We start from the raw sequence: 26,262 nt of genomic DNA on the forward strand, positions 1-26,262 counted from the left end.
TTTGGGCTCTTCCCACTTAAGCAATTGGAGGCTCTCAGTCACCCCAAGATTCCCCATTGCCAAAACATTTATAAGCTTATAAAGGCAAATATACACAATACTACCACATGGAGAGGCTTTGAAATTCATCCATTTGGCCAATGCTGGAGAACTGTGGGTTTCTCTTTTGTGAAAAGATCAAATTTTTGCCTTTCACAATCCTTTGACTCCTCGTGGAGAAATCAGAAGGAAGCATGGATGGTCCATACATAGCAAGTTAGCATTTCCCACTGAAATTAAACAAATTCTTTTGACTCACTCCCGAGCCAGCCATGGAGCCCTAGCCAACAAATGTCTCGCGTTACAAAGGACGGCACTGGCTTCCAGTAGAAACAGAGCAACTACTAATCCCGTGATCACACCTGATATTGTCCACCACACCGCCATAAAAATATATTTTCTAGAAATCATCAAATATTGGTCCTTAAGACAATACCCCTGTGCTAATGTTAATACGAGCTGATATTACAAATTAACATACTGTAAAGCAAATTAAAAATTATGTCCATGCACAGTCTTACGCACCAAAACTACATCTGCTACTCTAAATAAATATTACACAACGCTGGATTCTAAATTGGTCTTAATTTATAAAAAGCCCACAGGCATGGATATAATTTCTCAGTTCTTGTGGCTCTGGCCACCCTGTGCTATCGTCCCAGTGGTGGGCACAAACGTTAATGTATTTATTATTGTTTAAGGCACAAGACCAGAGTAGGTGGCATTTTTCGCTTCCACCTTCAAAGGCTTCCCCCAGAACTGCCCGATGAGCGCCCACGCCTTCTTCCACCAAAGGTGGATCCCGCTAACAGAAGACTCTGGATCGTGACCACAGCGCTTCTGTCCCCAGCTCTAGTGTAGGTTCATCTTAGCAAATGGCCCTCAGCGTATCCAGCAGATCCGCTAGCGACGCGGAGGCCGCGCGGTTTCATCTTTAATGCTCCTGAAGGACAATAGCTCATCAAGCCCCACGGAAAGCCCGGGACCCGTCGCGGAGCCTGGGCTGGCGGGGGATGAGGCTGAGCGACTCCTCCTAGAGGTGGTTATGTGGAGAAGGAGCAATCCCTTCTCCCTCCTCCTCCTCCCCCCGCTACTATCCGCGGCCCGGAGAACTGCCGCTTGCCGCCATTGACACGCACAGATAGAACCTAAAGAAAGGCAAAGAGTCCTGCCCGGCACCGGCATCGTGCTGGCCGAACCTGCGTCCGGGAGCGACGCGCAGAGGGCACCGGGCGCCGGGAGCAGGCGGCGTAGCACCAGGTGAGCCCGCCATGGCGATGGCATTATTGTTCGGTGGGCTTAGGGGTTTAGAAACAAAACCCGCCTCGGGGGCAGTGCAAGGTCCGGAGAGCACCCCCTGCCCCTCCCAGCCGCCTGCGGGAGCCCCCCAAATAGTCGACCTTCCTCGCAAAAAAAAAAAAAAGGAAAGAAAGACAGAAAGAAAAATTAATAAATCAATCTGCCCAACTTGCTTCCTCGGGAAATAAAGGGGGTATGGCTAGAGAAGAGGTAAAATTCCTGTGGCCGGAGAAGAGCTGGGAGCATCTTGGGCGAAAAGGGAGGGAGGAGGAGGGATTCGGGGTCCAGCGGCTGGCCCGGGACAAGGCTGGACCTGGAGGGAGCGCTGGGCTCCTGGTGATGAAGAGTTTGGGGCGAAGAGGGAGGAGGGAAGCAAGCGCCCGGCCACTGAGGGGGACCGGTCTAGAGCTATGGGCTGCGCAGGGACCGAGGGAGCCCGGCAAGGCCGCTTAGGGGTGCCGGGCTGGGCGCCGGCTGCTTCGGGCTGACAATGGAAGGGGCGCGGAGGCGCCGGGCGGAGGAAAGGGACCGAGGCCCGGGGGCGGGCCGCGCTGGGGAAGGTCAGGCGGGGGACGCGGGGCAGCGGGGACGAGAATGCGGGGAGCCGGGTGCCGCCGGCAGCCGTGAACCCCGGGTCGGCGCGGAGGAGGGTTCGGGGCCGGGCACTCCCCTCCGGTTCCCTTTCCGGGGCGCCCGGTGCGGACGCGCGCAGCGCTTTCGCCGGGAAATGGCGGCCCCTGCACTGCTCGCTTGGGCAGTCCTGGGTTCCCGCTTTGCGCGGGAAAAAAATAATAATAATAAGGAAAGAGGGAATAAAAGTAAAGTAGTTGCGACGTAGCAAAGGGCTGCGCCGGGCGCCAGTCACGTTGCGAATCGCGTGCGGGGCGCGGCGGGCGGGGACCGGCCCTGCCTCCCGGAGCTCCCTGCCCGCTCTCTAGGAGCACCCTAGTTACAGCCTCGCCCGCCTCCTACATCGCTCCTTTTGGGTGTATTTCCCCGCCTTTCTTCGTGGGGGCGACCCCGCTCCTGCCCTCTTTGTTCCACACAACAATGGCCAAAAGGGCACTGAGCCCGCAAAGGGCCAAATGCGCCTCCTCAAGGAGTTTCCATTCTCTGAAATGGGCCATCACGGACTTGACTTAAGGCCGGGTCACTGCTGGGGTTTATTGGCAATGGCTAATAAAAGGGGCGAGAAGAAATGGACTGAGAAATCAAAGCGCGGGTCCATGTGTGTTTGAGGGGGTGCTGCGGCCACCAAGGCCCCAAAGGCCGGATGGTAGAGGCAGTTCTTGCATTCCAACAGCGCTGGTGAACTAAGGTATCAGGCCAGGCTCCGTCCAGCCCAGGGGAATTCTAAACAGGGCCCAGGTCTAAGTCCCCCAGACCTAAGGAGCCCACTCCCTTAGGGGCAGTCAATCCACCATTTGTAAATGGTTTCTTCACTTTTCTCACTCAGGTTTGTGTTGAAATAAAATTGTACCCTCACTGGGCTGTGCAGTTGCTGTTGAAACGGTTCAATCCTTGAGAGAAAAAGAAACATTCGTAAGAGCGGAAATGTGTCTTCGTTTTTGTTGCTTCTTATCTAGGACCAGTTCCTTTGTGAAACACAAACTAAGTTACACATAATTCTCCATTCATATTGAACTGAAAGTTATCTCTTACCCCATTGGATAATTTTATTTCAAGTAAATATGTTCAGAGTGCCACTATTTGGAACCACGCTCATGGAGTTTTAGAAATGCTTTAGCCCAAGATTATCATATACATAAATCAAGGCACTGCCTCCAGGAAAAGTTTCTCTAGAATCGCACAATTCACACCTTCGAAAACCCCTCTCCTGTATCTAAATTTCCTTTAAAAATATGCCCAGTTCTCCACTGCAGGTTTACCTACCCTGTCATAGTTCTTCCTCACCTGGATCCATTTATTGCCTTGCTTTAGGCATTATTAATGGTTTCCTCCATTTCAGAATTCTATAAAAGAATTTACCTCCTTGGATTCAGAATGTTCCAAAGATTCTAACCTTACTCCCTCACTATTCTATCTTATGTCTAGTTCCCAGGGATTCTGAGGCGCCTTTAGTCTGTTCTTTCCCAGTGGGTGGGACACCCTGTGAGTTATTGTCTGAGACAACCAGGTCTGTTTTCACTGCCTCCTGCCAGCAAAGCAGGAGGGAATCCTGTCTTAGACAACTTTAAATGAAAGATATCTGTACTTGTTTGGGGGACAGATGTGCAAAAATTCAACCAACTTTCTTAAGAGTCTTTTTCATTCTTAAGAAATAACCTCAGTTAGATGCGATCTTGGTAAATGCTTTTGAAAAGTGTGTTTTGCACAGAAATGAGCAAAGAACTTATGGTTAGAAATCATTCAACAAGCATTTATTGAACACCAGTTATTAAACACCTCTGAATGGGGGAAGATATGTAAATATGAGGTAATCCTGAGCCTGCTCTAAGAGAGTTTTCAATTCCAAGCCTAGTAGATAAGCTACGTGTGTAAGTAAAACAAGATAAAAAGTGATTAATATCGGCAAACAAGTGGGAAAACGGGTATTTTCATATACTGCTGACAAATGTGTAAATTGATAGAGCCAATTTTGAGGGCAGTTTGGCATTATTCAAATTAATAATGTGCATCTTCTGTGACCAGCAATTCCATTTCTTGTATGTGTCCTAGAGAAGCAGGTATATTTGTGCACAGATTATGTAATTCCCTTCCATTGCAGAGTTTTGGTAGTTCTGAAATTGAAAACATCTCATGGCCATCAATAGGGACTGGCTAAGTAAACTCTGGTACAGCTATCCTCTGGAAAATTAGGCAGCAGTTAAAAAAGATGAAGTAAGTCTATCTACATTGTGACCGAAAGGTCACCAAGACGTGGTATTAATGGAAAATGCAAATTGAAGAAATATACATATCGTATGGTACCATTTATGTAAAAACAAAGCTATGTATTTCTGTAAGTAAAAATGCATACGTACATGGACAGGGAGGGTGTAGAACAAGACACCCACTAAAAGAGACAAGAATTGGAGGAATTGTCAAAAAGGAATTTAGTCATGTCATTATTCATACCCATCCATAACCATGGTTGTACAATAGTTGAAATTTATATATTGCTTGGATAACTAAATATAATTAACAATTTAAAAGTGACCGATAATGTGTAATAAAAATCACAAATAAAATGCTACAACAATTTTTAAAGAAGAAGAAAATTCTAGGCTGGAAGGGAGGGATTGCGCTAGGCTTCATAGAGAATGCAGTACATTGGGAGGGAGAAGGGGAAAGGAGACAAGGCAGGTAGCAGGAAGCCTGATGCAGACACCTCGCTCTAGCTACCTAGTTCCTCCTCTTTCTCTTCAACAGGATTATGTAAATTCCCTCACGAGGCTGAGGCCTGGCCTGGCCTGCCCTGCCAAGGTTCAGATTGAGGAGTGAACTAAATGAACAGTTCACAATTTCTTTCATCACTATGATTCTATGAATGTCTTAAATTGGAAGGAAAAAAAATGAGCCAATAGAGTGACCACTGCCCCTCCTATGCCACATCTTTTATTGCGGCTGAAAGTAGGAAGGGAGACTAAATGATTGATCACTCAAGTCCCTTTCAATCTTAGATTATGGTTTTGTGAAATCCTATGATTCTGACATGGCGATGATTGTGTATCCTCAGGCAAATGGAATTTGGGGAATATAGGATTAGATGAAGAAGGGCCCCAAACTGGTCAGCCTTGGGAAAAACAAAACTATTCGCTATCATGGAGGTTCTCAGTATATTATGTCACTCTCAGAGTTTTCCCAGGGTTAAAATTTCATTTTCACACCTTTACACCAACCAGTTCCTAAAACCAATGAGGGAAGTAGAAAGGTGTTGTTGAGCCTCGTGTTATCATACACACAATGTCAAGTACTCTGATATTGTAGTACAGCTGACCCTTGAACAACCGTGTTTGAACTGCGCAGGTCCACTTATATGCGGATTTTTTTAAATAAACACTGTAAATGTACTTTCTGTCGATGTAAGAACGTCCAAATCTGTCGAGAATTTTTATGAGTTTATTTGAGCCAGAGGACACACCTGGCAGCAAGATCTCAACAGGTCGAGAAAATACTCCGGTCACACTTATGATTTTCTTAATAACATTTTCTTTTTTCTAGCTTACTTTATGGTAAGAATATAGGATATATGAGTAATACATACAACACAACCTGTGTTAATCGACTCTATGCTGTGGGAAGGCTTCTGGGCCACAGTAGTCTATTAGGAGTTAAGTTTAGGGGGAGTAGAAGTTCTACGTGGATTTACGACTGCACAGGACTCAGCGTCCCTAACCCCACCCAGCATTGTTCAAGGGTCAACTGTAGTCGCTTTTGAAATGGAGGGACAATGTTAGCCTGTGTTTTGTGAAAATAATTCTCTAAAACTGTTTCTTTTGTGGAAATAAGTCAATGGCAATAATAGCCAATGTCTATTAGATGTCTGCTGCCTGCCAGGTACTTTTCCAAGCACTTTATGTGCATTAACCTATTTAATTCTTAGTAAGTGCGTTAAATAAGATACGTATTAAATAGTACCTAGTCATATAGGTAGATACTATTATCATACCCATTTTATAGAAAAGAAAAGAGAGGTTGAGAACGTGCCCAAGGTCACCCAGCACACAACTGGTGCGTAGTAGTGTTGGGACTCCAGCCCAGGCAACCTCACTTCTCAGCCCTATATCCTAAGTCCATGTGGTGAGAAGAAGGAGCTGCCAGCATTCCAATGACTTAGATGATGTTCATTTTAATATTAGTATATGCAAACTTTTATTTTAAAACTTATTTGCATCACTGTTTTACTTATGTCAGATGAAAGCTGTTAAGAGCATCAGATTGAGCCACATAACTCTGTACTTTAAACTGTCTTGTCACAAAGTATTAAATAAGATAAATTTGGTGGTTTCTCTGAAGCCTTTAATGTTCATTTATCCATCTCACCATCCATCATACTTTGTCCGATTTATTTGACTGGCATTGCCAATTTCGACTAGGAATGGAGTAAGTAATTCAAGTCAGAATTCTCATGCTTTGACAGAAATGTGTGTGCATATCTGAGTCGGACCACCAGCCTCCGTATAGGGACGTGTACTTCTGTGATGTCAGAAGAATTAGCCACAGTGACCATATTGTTTAGCCTCAGATCACAACACGTGGTCTGACCAAGGATTTGGGGGTTGTTTCTGGATGAGAGGCAGTCCTGAGGATATAGTTTAGATGCCTAAATTTGGGGTGTTTCCATGACTACAGGACAAAAATATAACAAAATAAAATCAAACTTACCCTGGAAAATCCAGGCCCTGTGTTTACTGGCCTGGCACTGCTAATGGTATAGACACAGAATTATGTAACTTAGGTTTTGTGCTGCCTTCATTGTTCAATAAAACCATTAAAATTAAACAGTGGTGGTAGGCTACAAAAAGGTGAATTACAGTAGCTTATACAATACATAACATAAAACTTTTAAATCAGACCATAATTCACTGGGTTCCCCAGAGTGCTAAATTTCCAAATTGATCAATCTTCTAGAAATTCAGTGAACTCAAGTGTTGCCCCCTTGCTACTAAACTGGATTTCCACCTCAGTTGCTCTGTAGTAAACAATGTAGATTATTGTCTTGGTGGGGAGAAGAGGCGGTCCTGTAAACAAAATAAAAAAGAGTTTTCAAGCCCGTTTTTCTTTTCTATTGTTATCATGGGTGATAAATAGTGACTTCAAAGGAAAGATCACCTGGATGTGACTTAATTCTACCCAGTGGTTCTGTCTCTATGAGTGTAAGTAACAGATGGGGTAGGGTCAAAAGGAGTGACATTTTGAGCATTTTTGTAGAATAGCAGCATCTTTCAGTTTGGAAAGGACCTCAGAGGTACAGTGGTTCTCAGATGGAGCTCCCAGAACCCAGAGTTCCTCCAGGGCCAAGGCAGGAAAGGTGGGGACCAAGCCATTGAGGTTCCTAGGTACCTCCCCACTCCAATCAGCACAGCTCCCCTTCCATCTGTTTTATATATTAGAGCTCCTGAAAGGTTTTGTTTGAGCAAAAGGGAAGTTCTGAAAAACCAGCCGATTTGCCTAAGGTGCACAGCAGGTCAGTGCAGAACTGGCACCACCGCCGCCACGGCCACCGCCACCACTACCACCAGCACCACCACTACCACCACCACCACCACCATCGCTGCACACACACCCTCTGGTCCACTGCACCTTCCATTCTACCTTCATGACGCCCCCTGGAGGTCTAGCAGGTTCCACCCACAGATGGAATGACACTATGACTAGTAGTTGCCCTTACTTAGTGCAGCTGATACAGTGTGCCAGGGCCCAGGGGCTAAGGCGAACCCACGGAGCGACACTGCCTGTCACCAGCCTTGAACACTGCAACGGAAGCCACAGCTCCCCAGCCACTTGTCCCCACAGTGCAACCACTGCCTGAGGACCGACAGTAAGGAAAATGGGTGGGAAGGAACAGGCAGGGAAAGGGATGGAAAAAGGGGTTCCTGGGGCAGCTGCCTCTGCTTAAAGCACAGTATGTTCTCGCTTTGAGAGCACACAACTGGTCCATCCTATATACTCAGTTGTTCAGCAGTCATGGGTGTCTCTGGAAGCCCCTCATGAATCAGGCAGCATAAAGGCCTGCAGCCCCCCTGTTGTCTGGTACTGGTACACTCACTCCCACCCCCAAAGGGAGCTCCCGAATCCCTTCACTCCCACCTGAGACGCTCCTCTTGGCTCAGAAGAAAACAGTCCCCTGCTTAGAGACGCAAGACAGACCATTGTTTCTAGTAGTAAACCTCACTACTAATGAGAAATTCTTAGATTTGAGGAAATAGGATAGCTTGCCCACTGTTCCTATTTGTCGCTTCCCAAAAAGCAAAAAGACAAGAGACCAGGCTGAACCCAGTGAAGGGTTTTGTTTTTGTTTTCCGTGAATAAATAGATTCAGTAAGGCAAATGGCTCATTTTCTTCTGGGATGCATTACTGTAACTCACATTCAAGGAGAACTGAAGTTATTTTTATCCCTTCATTTATATTCATTTTTCATCCAACTAGTACCACAGGTGGCCAAATATACTTATATTAGAAAATACTGTAAGACTAATAAAAAGAAAACACAATATGTATATCAACAACTTGTACTTTTCTCTTAAAAAAAAAAAACTTTAGCTCGGTTTCGACAAAGACAAAACATGTTAAAAGTCATTGTATTCTCCAGGGGCAGCAGATATCCTAAATCCACTTCGTATCTGTTCCCATCCTGTTCTGCTCCCCTCTAGAATGCCCAAGATGGGCACACATTCTTTGCCTCTGAATTATACAGAATGTGCTGGCAGTTGAGCTTCCCGCTAGATTATTCCAAGACATGACTTGAAATACTTTTTTAAAAGGGAATGGTTTGTAATCCAATGGTATAATTTAAATAAATTGGGTTAATGCTTGGTTCTAACGTTCATGGATGGTTAATTTGGTTAATTTGATCCAAGTGTCATTTTGATGAAATTGCATTTGATAGAGCTCTTTACATTATAAATTGTTAATGTGCTTTAACAGATATGACGATAAAATTATTGACTATTCTCATTCACTTAAAGGTGGCCTTGGAAGAAAATGGTTTGGAAAGTATTACTTCTGCAATAATGATTTGCCCTCAGAGTTCATAAATGGAAGTGTAATAGAGCAAGTGATTTAGCTAGTATTACTGAAAATGGTTTTTACAGCTACAAAATAATACTAACAAACAATTATTTTAATACAGTACTTAGAGTAACACCAAAATATATTAGATTTCTATTAGTCGAGAGGCAAAAAGATTTTTTATACCCTTTAAAAATATATTTCTACATATAGTTAATGTATTTATATTGAATTCCCTTATGTCCTACCTAGTTTTATTTCATCTCATTTTATTCTCCCAAAGGATAGTTTTCAACTGACAAAGATGCTTCATGACAGTGTCTACTTCATTTTTTCATAAATATTTACAATATAAAATATTCTGAAGCACAATACTACAGATTAGGGAAATATCTTGGGGACTAAAAGTGAATAAATTGAATAAATTGCAACAATTTTAAAACAGTACACAAACCCATTAGGGGATGACACTGTGAATTTCATGTTCATGTGTATTTCAGAAAGCAGTATTTAAAGTTCTTTTTAAATTCATTCCATCATTAAAAAGCTATAAGACCCCTTATTTCTTTAAAATATTTAATATAAATTTAAAATAATGTATAAAAGAAAGCATTTTGATTTGTATACTGCTGAAGAGAATGACCTGAAAGAGAACTTTAAAATGACCTGATTCCAAATCCTTTGTCAAGGTGGGTCATCAGCCCAACCAAACCTCACCTGTGACACGCTGGCCTGTAATCATTGTTCCTGGTCTCAAATGACTCACTGCTCTCTCTTTTTTAAAAGCCGCTTTGCAGAAGCTTGATAGCAGAATTTAAATGATCATTTAAATCAGGATTGCTAGTGGCTTCTAATGGACCATCTTGCTCATTGGCTAGAGTTTACCAAGTTCCTCATTGCTTTACATGTAATACAAATTTCAAGAAGTTGTTTGAGGCATAAAAAAATGGTTTACTCTTTATCAGTTCTTTATGCTTGTCAAAGAATTTATTTAAATGAAAAGAAAATATTGGTCTAAAGAAACCAGACTCTCGTCTTCATGAAGGCAGTCAGTGTATATTAAGTAAAGTTTACTATTTCCCATCAATAGCAAATGCTTGATTTTTCCTTTCTTTTCTCTCCTGGGATTACAATATCATTTTAAATATTGTTCATAGGAACCCCATATGCTATAATCATACAAATACAGGCACACTGAACCTGATTCTATTATATTAATGAGTCTTATACAATTTCTTGATACAAAATTTTATATTCCTCAATTATCTCAAGACCAATTAGTTTCCAATGACTCACCTGATGAAAGTGATCTAAATTTTTCAGTATGACATTATTACTCAATTATAAAACAGTTGAGTTTTTTTCTCCTTGCCAGCATACTCATTTATAGGCTAATTCTCAAATGATATTTGTTAAGATGTTAAATTAAAATGACACTTTCAGTTTCTAGTTCAAAATGATGGACTGAGCACCTGTGTTTTCCTTCTCTAGAGCCCCCCAAAATAATGGTAAAGAAGTACAAAGAAAATGAATGCTTAACAACAAAGGGGCAGGGGCTGGTGTTGGTCATCAGCAGATGGGAGATGTCAACAAATTTTGGGGAGACTGAAAGTGCATGGAACCATGTGGGCAACATCACAGGGGAAGCCACAACTAAGAAAGAATAAAAGCAAGAGGGAGCTGCACTGAAGGTGGGCAGGGTGGGAAATTTGGAATCATTGAAGGTCTGTCTTCAGAACAGCTAGGTGAATCAGCCTCTCTCCCTCCCCTACTCCTAGTAGAGTTTCTGGCAATCTGGCATTTATCCCCCAAACTAACAACCTGAGGTGTCCTCTCCAAAGAAATTGAACAATTACAGGGCAGGTCTAGAACTTCTAGGATGAATGTGAGTCCACAAAGTAAAGCTCCCTCATTCTGGCATTCAGGGGCTCTCAGTTCCTAACGGGGCACTCTAAGATGTGCCTGCCAATTGGCATGCCCTCCACAAGCACACAGAGGTCCCAAACAGGAACAATGTTTATCAAACAATAGTTGAGGAAAGTTTTGCTATCTGCCTATAATCATAATCAACCTTGTCTTTCGTTCTTAAATATGAATGCATGACCAAAGGTCAACGGACATTTAAGCAAAGCCAACATGAAAGAGAAAGATGAAAATATATACATAGCAAAACTGACTGGATAAAATAATTTAGAGAACAGAAAATAACATAAACATATCCTAACTATTATACTTTCAGAGAGATTTGAGGATATAGTGCCTTCATAAAAGAACAGGATGCTATGAAAAGGGAACAATCAGAGAACAAGAAAGAGCTCTTGGATATTAATAATATGATTACCAAAATTAGGAATTAAAAGGACTAAAAAAAAAATAGAAGGAAAAGTATGAGACTTCGAGGAGCAATCCAGGAGATCAAATACCTAGTTTACAGGCATCCCAGTAATAAACAAGGGAAGAGTGAGAGAAATAAAGAGATGAGGAAAAATAAATACAAACAGAAAATTCTCAGAGTTATGAAAGACACGAATCTTCAGATGGAATGGGCTCATGACCAAGTGCTGAGTAGGATTAATGGGGTGGGGGAGAACCCACAACTGAACACATCCTAGTGAAATTTTACAACGTAAAGAGAAAATCTGAAAGCTTAGAGGATGGGGCACTAAATTTCTCTGTAACGCTAGATGCTAAAAATGATGGATCGGTGGCTTCAAAATGTTGAAGCAAAATGATTTTGATGCTAAAAATCATATGCCCCACCTAATGATAATCCAAAGATTATTCAATAAAGACAATTCCGTTTGTGTAAGAAAACAAAGTTTACTGTCTCTGAAGAGGTACATGAAGTGGATACCAAGAAAACAAGGGAGAAAGCCAAGAAAGAGGAAGTTGTGGGATCAGGGATGAACTAGGAAGACAGCCCCAGGGTGACCACTAGGTAAAACATCCATTGCACACTGGAGCTCGAGATCAGAGGGCTTCACCAGAAATGTCACTTGGAAGGAAGTGGCCCCTGCAAAGATCTTCGTGATTGAGAAGCTGGGTGATATTTAGGGTATGGTATAGGCACAGTTCCTTTTTGTCAACAAGAACAAAGAAAATTACAGTTGATCATTATTATTCACGGATTCCATATTTGTACATTTGCCTGCTTGCTAAAATGTATTTGTAACGCCCAAATCCATACATTATTCATAGTGCTTTTGCTGTCATTCAAGGATATGCAGAGCCGCAAACTATTTGAGCGACCCGTGATTGCGCACCTTCCCAGCTGAGGTCGAACAAGGCCAGACTCAGCCTCCTTGTTTCATCTCTCACCCTGTAAACTAGTGTGGTTTGCGTGGTCTATTTAGTGCCACATTGTTCACATTTTTGTGCTTTCTATTGGTGCTTTCACTGTTTTAAAAGGCCCAATGCATAGTCCTGAAGTGCTGTCTAGTGTTCCTAAGCACAGGAAGGCTACGATGTGCCTTGTGTAGAAAATACTTGTGTTAGATAAGGCTTGTTCAAGCATAAGTCATAGTGTTATTTGCCACGAGTTCAGTGGTAATCAGTAATATTAAGTAAGGTGTCTTTAAACACACACATGAAACAAGGTTATGTATTGATCCACTGATGAAAAAGTTGTGACTAAGGGCTCACAGCATCCTAACCCTGTTTCCCCTAGAGCAGTAGTTCACAATTCACTAATCCAGTGTTCCTGGCTACGTGATAGAACAGAACTACAGTAGTCCCCCTTATCCACAGAAGACACATTCCAAGACCCCTAGTGACCCGAAGCCTCAGAGAGAACCAATCCTTTATATACAGTAAGTCCTCACTTAACATCTTCGGTAGATTCTTGGAAACTGTGATTTTAAGTGAAACAACGCATAATGAAACTAATTTCATCATAGGCTAGTTGATATAGAGTTAAGTTCCTATGGCATCTTTCTGGTCACAAAAATATCAGCAAACTTCTAAATAAAGACCCAAAACACTTCTAATATTAAACATTGAAATAAATGTGAGCTATACATACACTTAAGAAAGATTCATAAAAACACACAAGATAATGATTTTCCAACCTGCTTACTCCAGTTCAAGGTTGCTGGTGGCCGGAGCCTCTCCTGGCAATTCAGGGGCACAAGGCAGGCCCGCACCCTGGACAGGACGCCCTTTCATCGCAGGACACAATCACACCCACACTCATTCAGACTGGGACAACTTAGACATGCCAGTTCCCCTAAAATTAATAGAAGACCCGGTATATATTATGTTATAGTATAGTATAGTATATTATATTATATTATATTATATTATATTATATTATATTATATTATATTATATTATATTATATTATACCCGGTCTTATGTTATATAAGACCGGGTCTTATATTATAGTAAAATAAGACTGGATCTTCTATTAATTTTTGCTCCAAAAGATGCATTAGAGCTGATTGTCCGGCTAGGTCTTATTTTCGGGGAAACACGGTATGCACATCTTTGGGATGTGGGAGGAAACCAGAGCCCCAGAGAAAACCCACGCAGATGGGGAAGAAAGTGCAAACTCTACACAGATGGTGGTCCCAGCTAAGAATCCATTGTTTTTCCTCATCAACACTATAACGAAACGATTATTTCAGGACCTGCTATACTGTGATTTTTCCTATACCTACATACCCTTGCTGAAGTCGTTGTATAGTCAATGCTTTCTGGTGCAACACATTGCTGTCAGTCAGAACATGTTTTCTGATTACATCTTCCACCCACAAATTTAATGCCTTTTCTATCTTAACTGAGCACTCACATGTTGTGGCTATAACTCTTGCTGTTTGAGGTGCCACAGCAAAACTGGCATGAATTTCTTTTTCCTTCTTCACAATTTTACCAATAGAAGATCCATTCTTACCATAGCTTTTAAAAACCTTCGCATACAATTTTTTTTTCTTTCCTTAAGTTGAGAACTTTCACCTTTTCACTTAAAGGAAGCACTTTATGGCTTCTCTTTGTCATAGCTGAACCGCTGGAATTTCTATTCTTGCACTTTGGGACTATTATGAAGTAAAATAAGAGCTGCTGAACCACAAGTGCTGTGATACTGTGACAGTCGATCTGATAACCAAGATGGCAGCTACTACGTGACAAATGGCTGGGAGCACATACAGCATATAGACGCTGAACAAAAGGATAATTCACATCCCAGGCAGGAAGGTGAGAAGCAGCATGAGATTTATCACGCTCTTCATAACAGTGCACAATTTAGAACCTATGAATTGTTTATTTCTAGAATTTTTCATTTCGTATTTTTGGGCCCAGGTTGACCATGTGTAACTGAAAGCAGAGAAAGAGAAACCACAGGTAAAGGGGGAACGACTACTGCACATAATGTGACTCAGCCGTAATCAGTAACTTGGTGGAGGAGTTATACAGGAAAAATGAAGCCAATATAAAGTGGAATGGTTTTGAATAACACATTTTTCAAAACAGAAAGAATTTACTTCTTGATACTACAACTCAAGTGTCTTCATGTTAGACCACAGAGAAGGAAATGGGAGATTAGCACCCCCCTCATTTCTGACGGGAACAGTATTTACAAAGTCTTAATCATATAAATGCTGCTTATGGGAACTTAATTCCCAAAATAAACCTAGAGACAAAAATGAAGATTTCATTGTGGTTACAGAACAAAATATAAATGTTGTGAATTGGGACAATGGAAAGTATGGAAGACAGAGGTAGAAATACAGAGGTAAAGTACGGAGGAGAGGACCAGGGAAAGATTAGGGTGTGAATATCCTCCTCTTACCTAAAAAAGGCTCAACAGATAATACCTAAAGTTGGTGGAGTCAGAAATAGAGATTGAAGTGTATTATGTAACATTTTTAAGGTAATCAATGAAGAAAATAAAAATGAAAATATACTGTCAACAATTGGAAAAGGGAGGAAAAAAGTGAATTAAGTTCTCATCCTTCTCAAACAGGCATTGACAGAGACTGTCTAAAAGGGAAAATAAATTATTCATAGGACATAGAGGTGTAAACATTAGAGTTTTGGAAGTAACCATTAGAACTCAAATTAGAAGTTATTACATGGAATGGCCTCTGGAAGTGAGATTGGGGGTAGAAAGAGTGGAGAGGAAGACCGTTGCTTTTCAATTGTATGCATTTCTTTACCTTTTTGCTTCATCGTGCTATATATAAGTGTCACTCAGATTTAACGATGAAATAAACCCAGAATTTTAAATAACTTCTTTAACTTCCTTGTTTTCCTCACTTCACAGTGACCTTGAGCAAGTCATAATTATACATTTTAGCTTGTTGATGGGCTGTAACAGAGAAGTTCCCAGATTTTCTCAGTTCACGGAGAATTTAGTGTCTCAGTCCTTTTTTCTCAGAGTCCCTAAGCCAGAAGAAATGCCTATCTCCATTTATTAAATGATTAGATCCACGCAACTTAATAGTATTTATGTCCTAATAATTGAATAACCGTTTGAAAAAATACTAGCACATGAATTTTTATCCCAATCTTATCCATTCTTAAATAATTTTTATCCCATTCTTAAATAACCACAATGAATTACAAATAATATATTTGCACCTATTGGTGCTGCACATTTTCTCAAACCGTAGGTTCAGATTGGACACTGCTACTCTCGTTTTCTGTTCCACATTGATGTTCACCAGCCCTTGCTTTTAATCAGAGCAACAGCCAAAAGCTCAGCTTTGCAAAGATATGGGTTTGTCAAAAGTAAGATATAATGGAAACTACCATGAACCACTCGTAGAACCACTGGGAGATGCTTGTGGGGTCCAACAGAGTTTGAGTGTCACTTTATTTTCTTTGAAAACTTAAATATTTGCTAATGTGTCCCAGGGTGCAAGGACACATAGTTTGGGAACCACGTCTCCAGCATCTATTTGAAATTTTATTGGAAAATATTTGAGGACAAGGGACCTGTATATTCCACAATATTTAATATTGTTTCTTGTTGAATAATAAATGCTCTAAGGTTCTGGTCAAGATGATGGAGTAGATAAATGCTGTGCTTACATCCTCTCATGACCACATCAAAATTACAACTAAACTACAGAACAACCATCATTGAGAATCACCTGAAGTCTAGATGAACACAAGTCCTATAACTAAGGACATATAAAAGAAGCTATGTGGAGACTGGTAGGAGGGATGGAGACATGGAGCAAGTTGTCCCACATCCACATGTGGTGGATAAAAATCAAGAGGGATATCTCAGTTGCAGAGGTCCCCACTGAAGAGCCAGGGGTCCCAGCCCCACACCAGAATCTCCAGCCCAGGGCTCCAGTGCTGGGAAGAGAAGTCCCCATAACTTCTGGTTGTGAAAACCAGCAGAGATTGTGGCTGAGTGAGACAGAGGGTTGCTGGAGTCCCAGGAGTTTCTCTTAAATGGCTTGTGCATAGACTTACTCACGGACAGAATCACTTGTTCTGGGCTCCAGCGCTGGGGCAACATCTCAAAATGCTCCAGGGACATATGGGGAAGAAATGAATTGTCTGGCTGCAGGGCAAGGGCCACAGGGCAAGGGCCGAAAGGACAGCTTTCTCCCAGACAAAAGTGCTGGCAGAAGTCATTGTTCCTTTGTTGAGCCCTCCCTACACCCAGCGTGCAGGTGCAGGCAGGTGCCGTATCTGAGTTGCCATCAACCTAGCTAACACCATTCACCCAGCCCTGGTGATTCCCTGAGACCTTGCCCTACCCAACTTGTGGCTCCATCCAGGATGCTTCCAGTAGCTTTTCCATACAAGTGATCTATCTTGGCTTATGCTGTGGACTTTCCTAATATCTTTTAAAGGTTCACAAACCCCAAACAAATAGCATCTGGCCTTGGCATACCCCATATCTCTTGCTAAGCAGCCCTAAGCCTGGCATTCATGGCTGCTGGCCTCAGTTCACAGCTTAGCCTCTCCCAGGCACCTCCAAGGCCAGCACAAGCAGCAAACATCAGATCACTTTGCTGCTCATACCAAGTGGCCCTGGTCAGGACACAGGCAGCGGCTGACCTTTGCCTGCAACAGAGCCCCTCTCAAGAGGCCCCAGAACCAATACACCCATTGCCCACACCAGCACACCATCTACCACCTCCACAAATGACACACCCAAAGGCCAGAATGAGCAGCACCAGAGCCCCACTAAAGTGAATCCTGCTGCACAGCAGCTCCTCCACTGTAGTCACGGCCAGTCGTCACAACCAATCAGCCTGAGGGTCAATCCTTCCCACTGATGTGCAAACAGCAACCAAGGCTCAACTACAACAGGAGGGCAGACAGAACCCACACAAGGAATACACCTGGAGCACCCGGCTCAGGTGACCAAGGAGACTGTGCCACTGGGCCCCACAGGACCTACTACTATATAAGTCCACTCTACCAAGTCTAAGAGACTTAGCAGCTCTACCTAATACATAGAAACAAATACAGGGGGGCAGCCAAAATTGGGAGACACAAAAACATATCTCAAATAAAAGAACAGAACAAAGAACTAAACAAAATGGAGACGAGCAATCTTCCAGATGCAGGATTCAAAACACTGGTTATAAGGATGCTCAGTGATCTCAGTGAGAACTTCAACTAGGGGATGGGAAACATAAAAATGGAGATAGGAACCATAAAAAAGAACCAGTTAGAAATGAAGAATGCAATAACTGAAATGAAGATTACATTAGAGGAAATCAACAGTAGATTAGATGAAACAGAGGATCAAATCAGTGATTTGGAAAATAAGGTAGCATAAAACACTCCATCAGAACAGCAAAAAGAAAAAAGAATCCAAAAAAAATGAGAGTTAAAGGGGCCTCTGGGACAACATGAAGTGTACCAACATTCGCATCATAGGGGCACCAGAAGGAGAAGAGAGCATAGGAATTAAAAATGTATTTGAAGAAATGATGAAGTAAAACTTCCCTAACCTGGTGAAGGAAATAGACATAAAAGCCCAAGAGGCCCACAGCAAGACACATCATAATTAAAATGCCAAAGGTCAAAGACAGAGAATCTTAAAAGCAGCAAGAGAGAAGCAGTTACTATAAGTTCCCATAAGACTATCGGCTGATTTTTCAACAGAAACTTAGCAGGCCAGAAGGGACTGGCACAAAATATTCAGTGATGAAAAGCAAGGACCTATAACCAAGATTATTGTACACGGAAAAGCTATCATTCAGAATAGAAGGGCAGATAAAGAGCTTCTCAGGCAAGAAAAAGCTAAAGAAGTTCATTACCACCAAACCAGTGTTACAAGAATTGTTAAAGGGACTTATTTAAGAATTAAAAAACATCAAAAATAGGAATAATAAAACGGCAATAACTACATATCTATGCACAATTGCTTTTAATGTAAGTGGATTAAATGCTCCAATCAAAAACATAGCTGAATGGATAAGAAAAAAACCTTTACATATGCTGCCTACGAGAGACTCACTTCAGATCAAAAGACACACAGACTGAAAGTAAAGGGATGGAAAAGATACTTCAGGAAAATGGAAACAAACAGAAAATCTGGGGTACCAATACTTATTCCAGACAAAATAGACTTTAAAACAAAGGCTATCACGAGACAAAGAAGGACCCATTAATCCCACTTCTGGGTATTTGAAGAAACCCACACACTACTTCAAAAGGACCTGTGCATCCATATGGTCATTGCAGCATTGTTTACAATGGCCAAGCTGTGGAGGCAGCCTGGGTGTTCATCAATGGACGACTGGATAAAGAGGAGGTGGCACATATATACATAATGGAATGTTACTCAGCCATAAAAAAGAATGAAATCTTGCCATCTGCAACAACATGGATGGACCTAGAGGGTATTGTGCTGAGTGGAGTAAGTCAGAGAAAGACAAATGCTGTATGATTTCACATATACATGGAATCTAAAGAACAAAATAAATGAACAAGCAAAACAGAAACAAACTCATAGATGGTAGGGGGGCTGGGGGAATGGGTAAAAGTGGGGAGGGATTAAGAAGGACAAATTGGTAGTCATAAAATAGTCATGGGAATGTAAAGTACAGCATAGGGAATATAGTCAATAATATTGTAATAACTGTGTGTGGTGTCAGATGGGTACTAGATATATCGGGGTGATCACTTTGTAAGTTATATAAATGTCTAATCACTATGTTGTTCACCTGAAACTAACGTAATATTGTATGTCAACTGTAATTGAAAAGTAAAAAATTATTAAAAATAAATAAGTGCTCCATAACTACTATCATTGAATCTATGATGTCATAGATTTTCAGATGCATACTGATTTCTGGAGACAGTAAAATGTTTAAAAAAAAATCATAGGGGCGGCCAGTAAGCTCAGTTGGTTAGAGCAAAGTGCTCTTAACAGCAAGATTGCTGGTTCGATCCCCACATGGGCCACTGTGAGCTGCACCCTCCACAACTAGATTGAAACAACTACTTGACTTGGAGCTGATGGATCCTGGAAAAACACAAATAAATAAAAGTTTAAAAAAAAATTTGTCGCACAGAACCTTTCTTTAAAAAAAAAAAGGTCTTTTGATCAATGAAATCCAGTCGTTATTTGAATAGGCTGGTGTGAGTTTATTGCCTATGTCTCAGTCAGTACTTCAATTTAATATTGTGGTATCTGTAAACTCAAACTCCTCAGTGTCTTTATGGACTTAAAACGCAATCATAGAACTACATCCTAAAATAATGGAGCCGGAATACGCCCTCTTCCCCAGACACACAAAGCTAATTTTGTGGTTCCAACTGCTCTGCTCCTGGAGGTGAAATGGAATGAGCAGGCAGCCTGTCTTCTCCCCACTTCTTCCCTGAGTTTTGAGTTTTATTTTCCTGTCCCCCACTGTTCAAATGCTTAAAACTCTCCCACTCACTTTGCAAATAATTACGAGACTTCATACCTTGGTAATTCATGGCCTTTCAGATATGAAAGGACAGGTATATTGCAGACGTAGGTTGTATCTGAAGAGGTTCCCAATTCCTCTTAAGAACCCCAGAGCCGCCTGAAAGATAGAGCCACCTAAGCATGGCCTTATGACCTCCACGGAGCCCCCACATAATGTCTACAAACACTTGAAGATCATATCCTTTCTTCAAACATGTAAACAAACATAATGTACTAGAGTCCTTAACTTGCTTAATTAGAGCAAAATTTGGTTTAGAGCAGAAGGTAAATAAATGTAAATATTTAAATACTAGTTTGATTGAAACACATTTCACATTGTAATAGTTTTCACCTTGTATGAGAAGCCCTTCACAGATTCACTTTCACAGAAGTAGATAAAAACTCATCCAAGTTTTTATCTCCTGACTTTCCAAGAATGGACAGTCAGGGGCAAGGGTGGCCTGGGAAAGAAGGGAGTCAGGGGTTATAATTTCTTAAACTCCAGGCAGAGTCCAGCACAGACTAGGGAGCGTGGTGGTCTAGAGAGGGCAGGGTCTTCACTCAAGTGGTTCCAGGAGGTGAGAGGCAGCACTTCCATCTATGAGTTCCAGTGGGTGGGATACGTGAGCTCCCATCAGGCCTTCTCCTTGCTTCCCTAGGGAGTCCTGGATGTTTTCTGGTTCTTACAATTTACAGGGGCCTCCCAGCCCCTGGCACCCAAGAGTTAGGTGCCAACTGCTTAAACTCAACACAGTGCCTGACATGATGGGCTACTCAGGTAACAAAGTCCTAGTAAAGCACATACAATAGTCAGTCACAAATGGACTGCACCTTCAGCTTTGTCTGACGTCCTAACCTAGAGGTAAGTCTTGAAGCCAAAAAATAAAGCCTTGTTGTAAAATACTGTGTCTGGGGTGATCCCTACATTTTACAATATTCAGCTAGTATGTTTCTCTATTGGATCTAAACTGGGTTTTCCTTTCTTGACTATTTTATTACCTTCATGAGTGTTTTAGGGATTAAAGCCCTGCAGCTACTTTTTTTTCTTCTACTGCCTGTCCAAATGTCCAATTTTTAAGGAGATTTGTGACTCCTCTTGGCTGACACTGGTAAAGTCTCTAGGTGGCTCTATCCTGTACATCTACTCATTTTCTGGCTATTTGCATTTAAGGAAAATGGGGAAGGGGGAATGAGGGGTCCTGCCCTTACGTCATTTGTACTCTGCACATGGTTCTCTCTGTTGGGAGAAGTCATGACCATCCAGCATGCATCATATCCACAGGGCATGTCCACCTTCTGATGGTTTTTTTAGGTGGTTTCCTTGGCAACCAGACTTACTAATCTGCCCCCCTTCCTCCACGTACCAGTAATTGAAAAAAGCACATAATTGGCTTAGTGGAGTCACCAATACTAATACATCTTTATGAACCTGCACAGGCTATTAACACTTTAGAACGCATTTCTTAAAGAGACTAAACTTCTTTTCCAGAACCATTTGAAAGTTGAAAAAGTTGGGCTGTTGAAGACCAGAGGACCTTCAGGATCAATTAGCCCCTTCTCTGTTTCACCCACGAGTCCCACACCAATGGCACTCAGAGCTCACATCACTAGTTGCATAGAAATGAGCCCATGCCCAGGGCTTCCTGTTCCCGGTCCTGGGCTCTTTCCACTATACCGGGAGCCACCTCCATTTTGAACACCACCACCAGCTAGCAAACCACGTGCTGTGTAGCTATCTCCGAGGACAAGGGCCATTTCACAGTCCTTTATGTGTCCCCTGTACCCTGAGACAGTGATGACCAAAAACAGGTACTTAGGACGTTCGCTGATAACTGATCTACGTTTCCTGAACATAGTAAATTGATGGTGATAATCCTACTATGCCGTTGCTTGCTTCCTCCAAGAAAGGACATCTGTAAGTAGATTTATGAGAGTTAGCAGCCTCAGACGGTGGGAACACAGAAAACGTTGAAATTCTGAAAACAGTGATATTGTTTTATCCCTGTGCCTTACTGAGAAAGAGATCGTATCTAAGGCTATTTGCTCATCTTTGCTTGCACTTAACTTTGATGTACTCATATACCGAGATCTTTTGGTGGCAAAACAATACATAAGATGGGAGCATAGTAAGTATGTATAAGCATTTAAAATTAACGTATGTGGGATGGCCAGTTAGCTCAGTTGGATAGAGTGTGGTGCTAATAACACCAAGGTTGCAGGTTCGATCCCTGCATGGGCCACTGTGAGCTGTGCCCTCCTTAAAAAAGGAAGGAAGGAAGGAAGGGAAAGAAGAAGGAAACAAAGAAAGGAAAGGAAGGAAGAAAGAAAGAGAAAACGAAACTTAATGTATGTGAAGTATGTCATAAAATGCTTACAACTCACTTCCTTCACCTTGGGAATAAGAGTTTTGAGAATAGGGTTTGTTGCTAATTCCATAGTTTTATATAAAACTCCTCAGTCATAATAAGCAGATACTTTGGAAAATTGAACTCTGTGTTCATTCTTCCACCCAGAGTAAATAAATCCCAGTTTTGTATCTTTCATGTTAGTCATGCATTCATTTAGCACTGTCTTCCATCATCCTTTTATTTTAGCCCCTTTCCTAGGCCTTTTCATTGCCATTTTGTGTGTTGATAAGCTGATCTAGCCAAAATTTGAGATGGCTGCCTCAACAGGTAGAACAAATTTCAGCTTATTTTTTACTTTCTCATTTTCCATCCACAAATGAAATGACCACTGTTGCCTTTGGGGCAGAGAATCTTGATTCATTAACACAGTTCCTAGAAATTTTCTGGTTCCTTTTCTTTGGTCCTGCTTGTTTGTCCTTAGTCCTTTGCTTTCATTTGTTCTGAATTATATTCCATTTTTTGGTCACAATATTCCCTCAACCAACACACTACTCCCTCAACCAATTGTTAAGCTCTGTTACAATTCTCTGAATTAGTTTTAGCCTTTCAGAGACTTTTTCAGAAGCATGTAATTATTTTATCTTCACACAGAAGATAGCTTCTTGAAATAACAATGACTTATATACATGCTTCTCAGTGCACTGTTTTGAGGTCACCTCTTCACGCTGATTCTGAACTTTCTCCCCCACATCAACCTGAATTCCACATTCCAAGGAGCAGAAGCTTGGGTTGCATTCTGGCTTTTTATTTGCTATGTTTGGTTACTGTGCATTAGCATATCGTGTTTCCCCAAAAATAAGACCGGGTCTTAGATTAATTCTTGCTCCAAAAGACGCATTTGGGCTTATGTTCAGGGGATGTCCTCCTGAAAAAATCATGCTAGGGGCTTATTTTCCGGTTAGGTCTTATTTTCGGGCAAAACACGGTAGTCAATAAAACTGCCTCTTCTGGCATGTTTCTGTTTTTAGGAATGCTACATTATTGGAAATTTAGAACAGTGTTTCCATTTGAGAAATGCACTCAGCCATGAGCTGTCCTATCATAATAGGCATGGCCATAATAACAAAATACTATGTATTAAAACAGGCAGAAGCAAATCAGAGAAAAGAGGAATCATGTTAGTTTTCTTGTTGCTGCTATAACAGATTACCCCCAAATTTAGTGGCTTAAAACAATACAAATTGGGCAGTGGGTTAGCTCAGTTTGTTAGAGCTTGGCTCTTAACAACAAGGTTGCCAGTTCAATCCCCACATGGGCCACTGTGAGCTACGCCCTCCACAGGTAGATTGAAACAACTACTTGACTTGGAGCTGAGGGGTCCTGGAAAAGCACACTTAAAATACATTTAAAAAAACAACACAAATTTATTCTCTTATAGTCTGGAGGTCAGAAGTCCACAATCAGTTTCACTGGGCTAAAATGAAGATGGCAGGGCTGGTTCCTTCTGGAGACTCTCAAGGGAGTGTTCATTTCCTTTACTGTATTTCCCCAAAAATAAGACCTAACCGGAAAATAAGCCCTAGCATGCTTTTTCAGGAGAACATCCCCTGAACATAAATCCGAATGCGTCTTTTGGAGCAAACCTTAATATAAGACCCGGTCTTATTTTCGTGGAAACAGTAGTCATATTACTGCTCTGATCTCCTCCTTATAAGGACCTTTGCAATTATATTAGACCCACCCAGATAATCCTGGATGATCTCTCCATCTCAGGATCCTGAATTTAATCACATCTGCAAAATCCCTTTTGCCCTGTAAGCTGACACATTCACAGATGGTTCTGGCGGTGATGAGGTGGACATCTTTGGAAGCCACTGTTCAGCTGACTACAGAACCATGACTTCTCTCTCTAGTGATAGTTTCTTTGGCCTCTCCTATTGAGACTGGGCTGGCTTGATGGGGTGAGGAGATGTTTGTGGGTAGGCCTGCCGATGGCCTGCAAAGACCCCAGGCCACCTCCTTGCCTGCAGCACCCTACGGGGGCCGACAAGTCTCAGCTGCCTCCACGAGGCTCTCAGGCTTTCACACGCTGCTCAAGGGCCATACCACTGTCCCAAGATGTTTGCCAGCCGCACTTCCTCACCCTGTCTTCTTTCTTTTTCAGTACTGCGTTAGTGCCGGGAGGCCACTGTGTCAGCAAGCTGAGAGGGAAACTGAGGCAAGATGTCGGGCCGGAGTGGGAAGAAGAAAATGTCCAAGCTGTCCCGTTCAGCCAGGGCAGGTGTCATCTTCCCAGTGGGGAGGCTGATGCGTTACCTGAAGAAAGGAACGTTCAAGTACCGGATCAGCGTGGGTGCTCCCGTGTACATGGCGGCCGTCATCGAGTACCTGGCAGGTAGTGTGAACCACCCTCCCCTGGGTCCCTCTCACACAGGCTGGGAGGGGTGTTGTCACAAGGCTGCAGTGGGTGGTAACTGGGTTTCATCTTGCCTGCTTGGCTAAAATCAATATCTGCAGGCTTTCAGGAGAGAAAGGGGCATAAGAAGGACAGATGATCAACATGGGAGGAAGAGACCCACGTAAAGTGGCTTTTCCAGGCCAGCCCCTAATAAGGTGTGTCTTCCCTTAGGCAGATGTAATATGTAAAAACCTAGGTCCCTGAAGAAGAGGAACTATGGGGACCATGGGAGTTGCTATTCGTTTTGTAAAAGGGTGTCTTCACTTTCTCTCAAAGCCTTCATTAAACATCGATTATCCTGGTGTATTAAAACTAGAACTCTGTCCGGAAGTAACGCTGGCCTGAGCATCAAAAGCATCTTCGGTTGGTTCTCCTTTACAGAGGTGATTCTCTGTGCACAGTGGGTACCTAGGAAATAGTTTCCCATCTTGGTTGTTAAAATTATTTTTTTACTAAAAGGAGATTTTTGCTGTGTGTGTTCTTTATCTATTTGAGTAACTTTCTATTTAGATTTTTGGTTCTTGTTCTATGGCATAGTTAAATGGAAACCATACTTTAAAATTTCAAGTATGCTTTTAAAATATATATCCATATATACAAATATGTAAATATGTGTGATTACTTCATTGAACGGGCCATTTCAGCCATGAGCAGCAATGTCTCCGACTTTGCCCAAGGTTAACAAAACTCCAGACACCAGAGATAAATCCCTTGGGAAGTCCACTGGGAAAAAAGCAAACCTCCCCAAACTGTCTACTCAGAAGCGAGTCCCCCGTAGCACGAACACCCCAAGTGTGGTAGGGCTGGACCCAGTTTCTGTGCCCGGTCACTCTCTTCCTCCTGCTTCTCCCTCGAGCAATCTCTTCCTTTTTCAATGCTCAGTCCTATTCTGCCCTTTTGTTCCCCCGTCGCTCACCCAAGCACCGTTATTAGTGAAAGGTTTGCTTGATCCACCAGTGGAAACCTTCTGCCCCTGGACCTCTGTCAGGCAGAACTCAGCACCTTACGCCTGTCCCTTATTGTGAAATGAAAGGCTTGTTCCTGGGCTAAAAGTTTTTTAGGAGGATCGTTTAGGAGGTTGGAGAGAAGGGCTGGAGGGCTCTGAAAGTCGATTTAATCCGTGTGATAGAGCAGTGCTTTTCAAAGTAGGGATCACTTAGGGACCTTGTTGACAAGGTCTGGGGTGGGACCTGAGACTCTGCATTTCTAACGTGCTCCCAGGTCATGCTGATGCTGCTGTCCCAGGGCGCGCCCGAGGAGCAGGGTGGTACCCATCTCCTAGCACAGGCCCAAAGGCTCGGGAAATGCTTGTTTGCATGCAGGCTCCTGGCTGCACCCCTCCTCTGGTCGTCTTATTCACTGAGTCTAGGGTAGAACCCAGGAATCTATTGGGAAAATCTGCTGGCTCCAGGATGGAGAGGAAGGACTTTGAGAAAGGTGGTGAATGAAGCTTTAAAACAACCTGTTAGGTCACTATCACCCCCTGAGACGGGAAAACACTGGGCAGCCCAGAGATCTGCAGCCTCCAAGTGGGGAGATAGGGTTCCCTGAAGTCCTTCGACTGCAAGCT

At 42.3% G+C, this 26,262-nt stretch overlaps 1 protein-coding gene across 1 annotated transcript in view; it reads left to right on the top strand.

Annotated features, from left to right (window-relative positions):
* The first annotated feature begins 893 nt into the window (after positions 1-893).
* The window catches only part of MACROH2A2 (macroH2A.2 histone), a 63,968-nt gene continuing 38,599 nt past the window's right edge, over positions 894-26,262 (top strand). The window contains exons 1-2 of the mRNA XM_019712459.2: positions 894-1,299; positions 24,399-24,629. Coding sequence (XP_019568018.1) covers positions 24,458-24,629 — 172 coding nt within the window. The 5' untranslated portion in view covers positions 894-1,299; positions 24,399-24,457. The remainder of the gene's footprint in view (positions 1,300-24,398; positions 24,630-26,262) is intronic.

Source organism: Rhinolophus sinicus, linkage group LG07, assembly GCF_036562045.2.
Source record: "Rhinolophus sinicus isolate RSC01 linkage group LG07, ASM3656204v1, whole genome shotgun sequence".
NCBI lineage: Eukaryota > Metazoa > Chordata > Mammalia > Chiroptera > Rhinolophidae > Rhinolophus > Rhinolophus sinicus.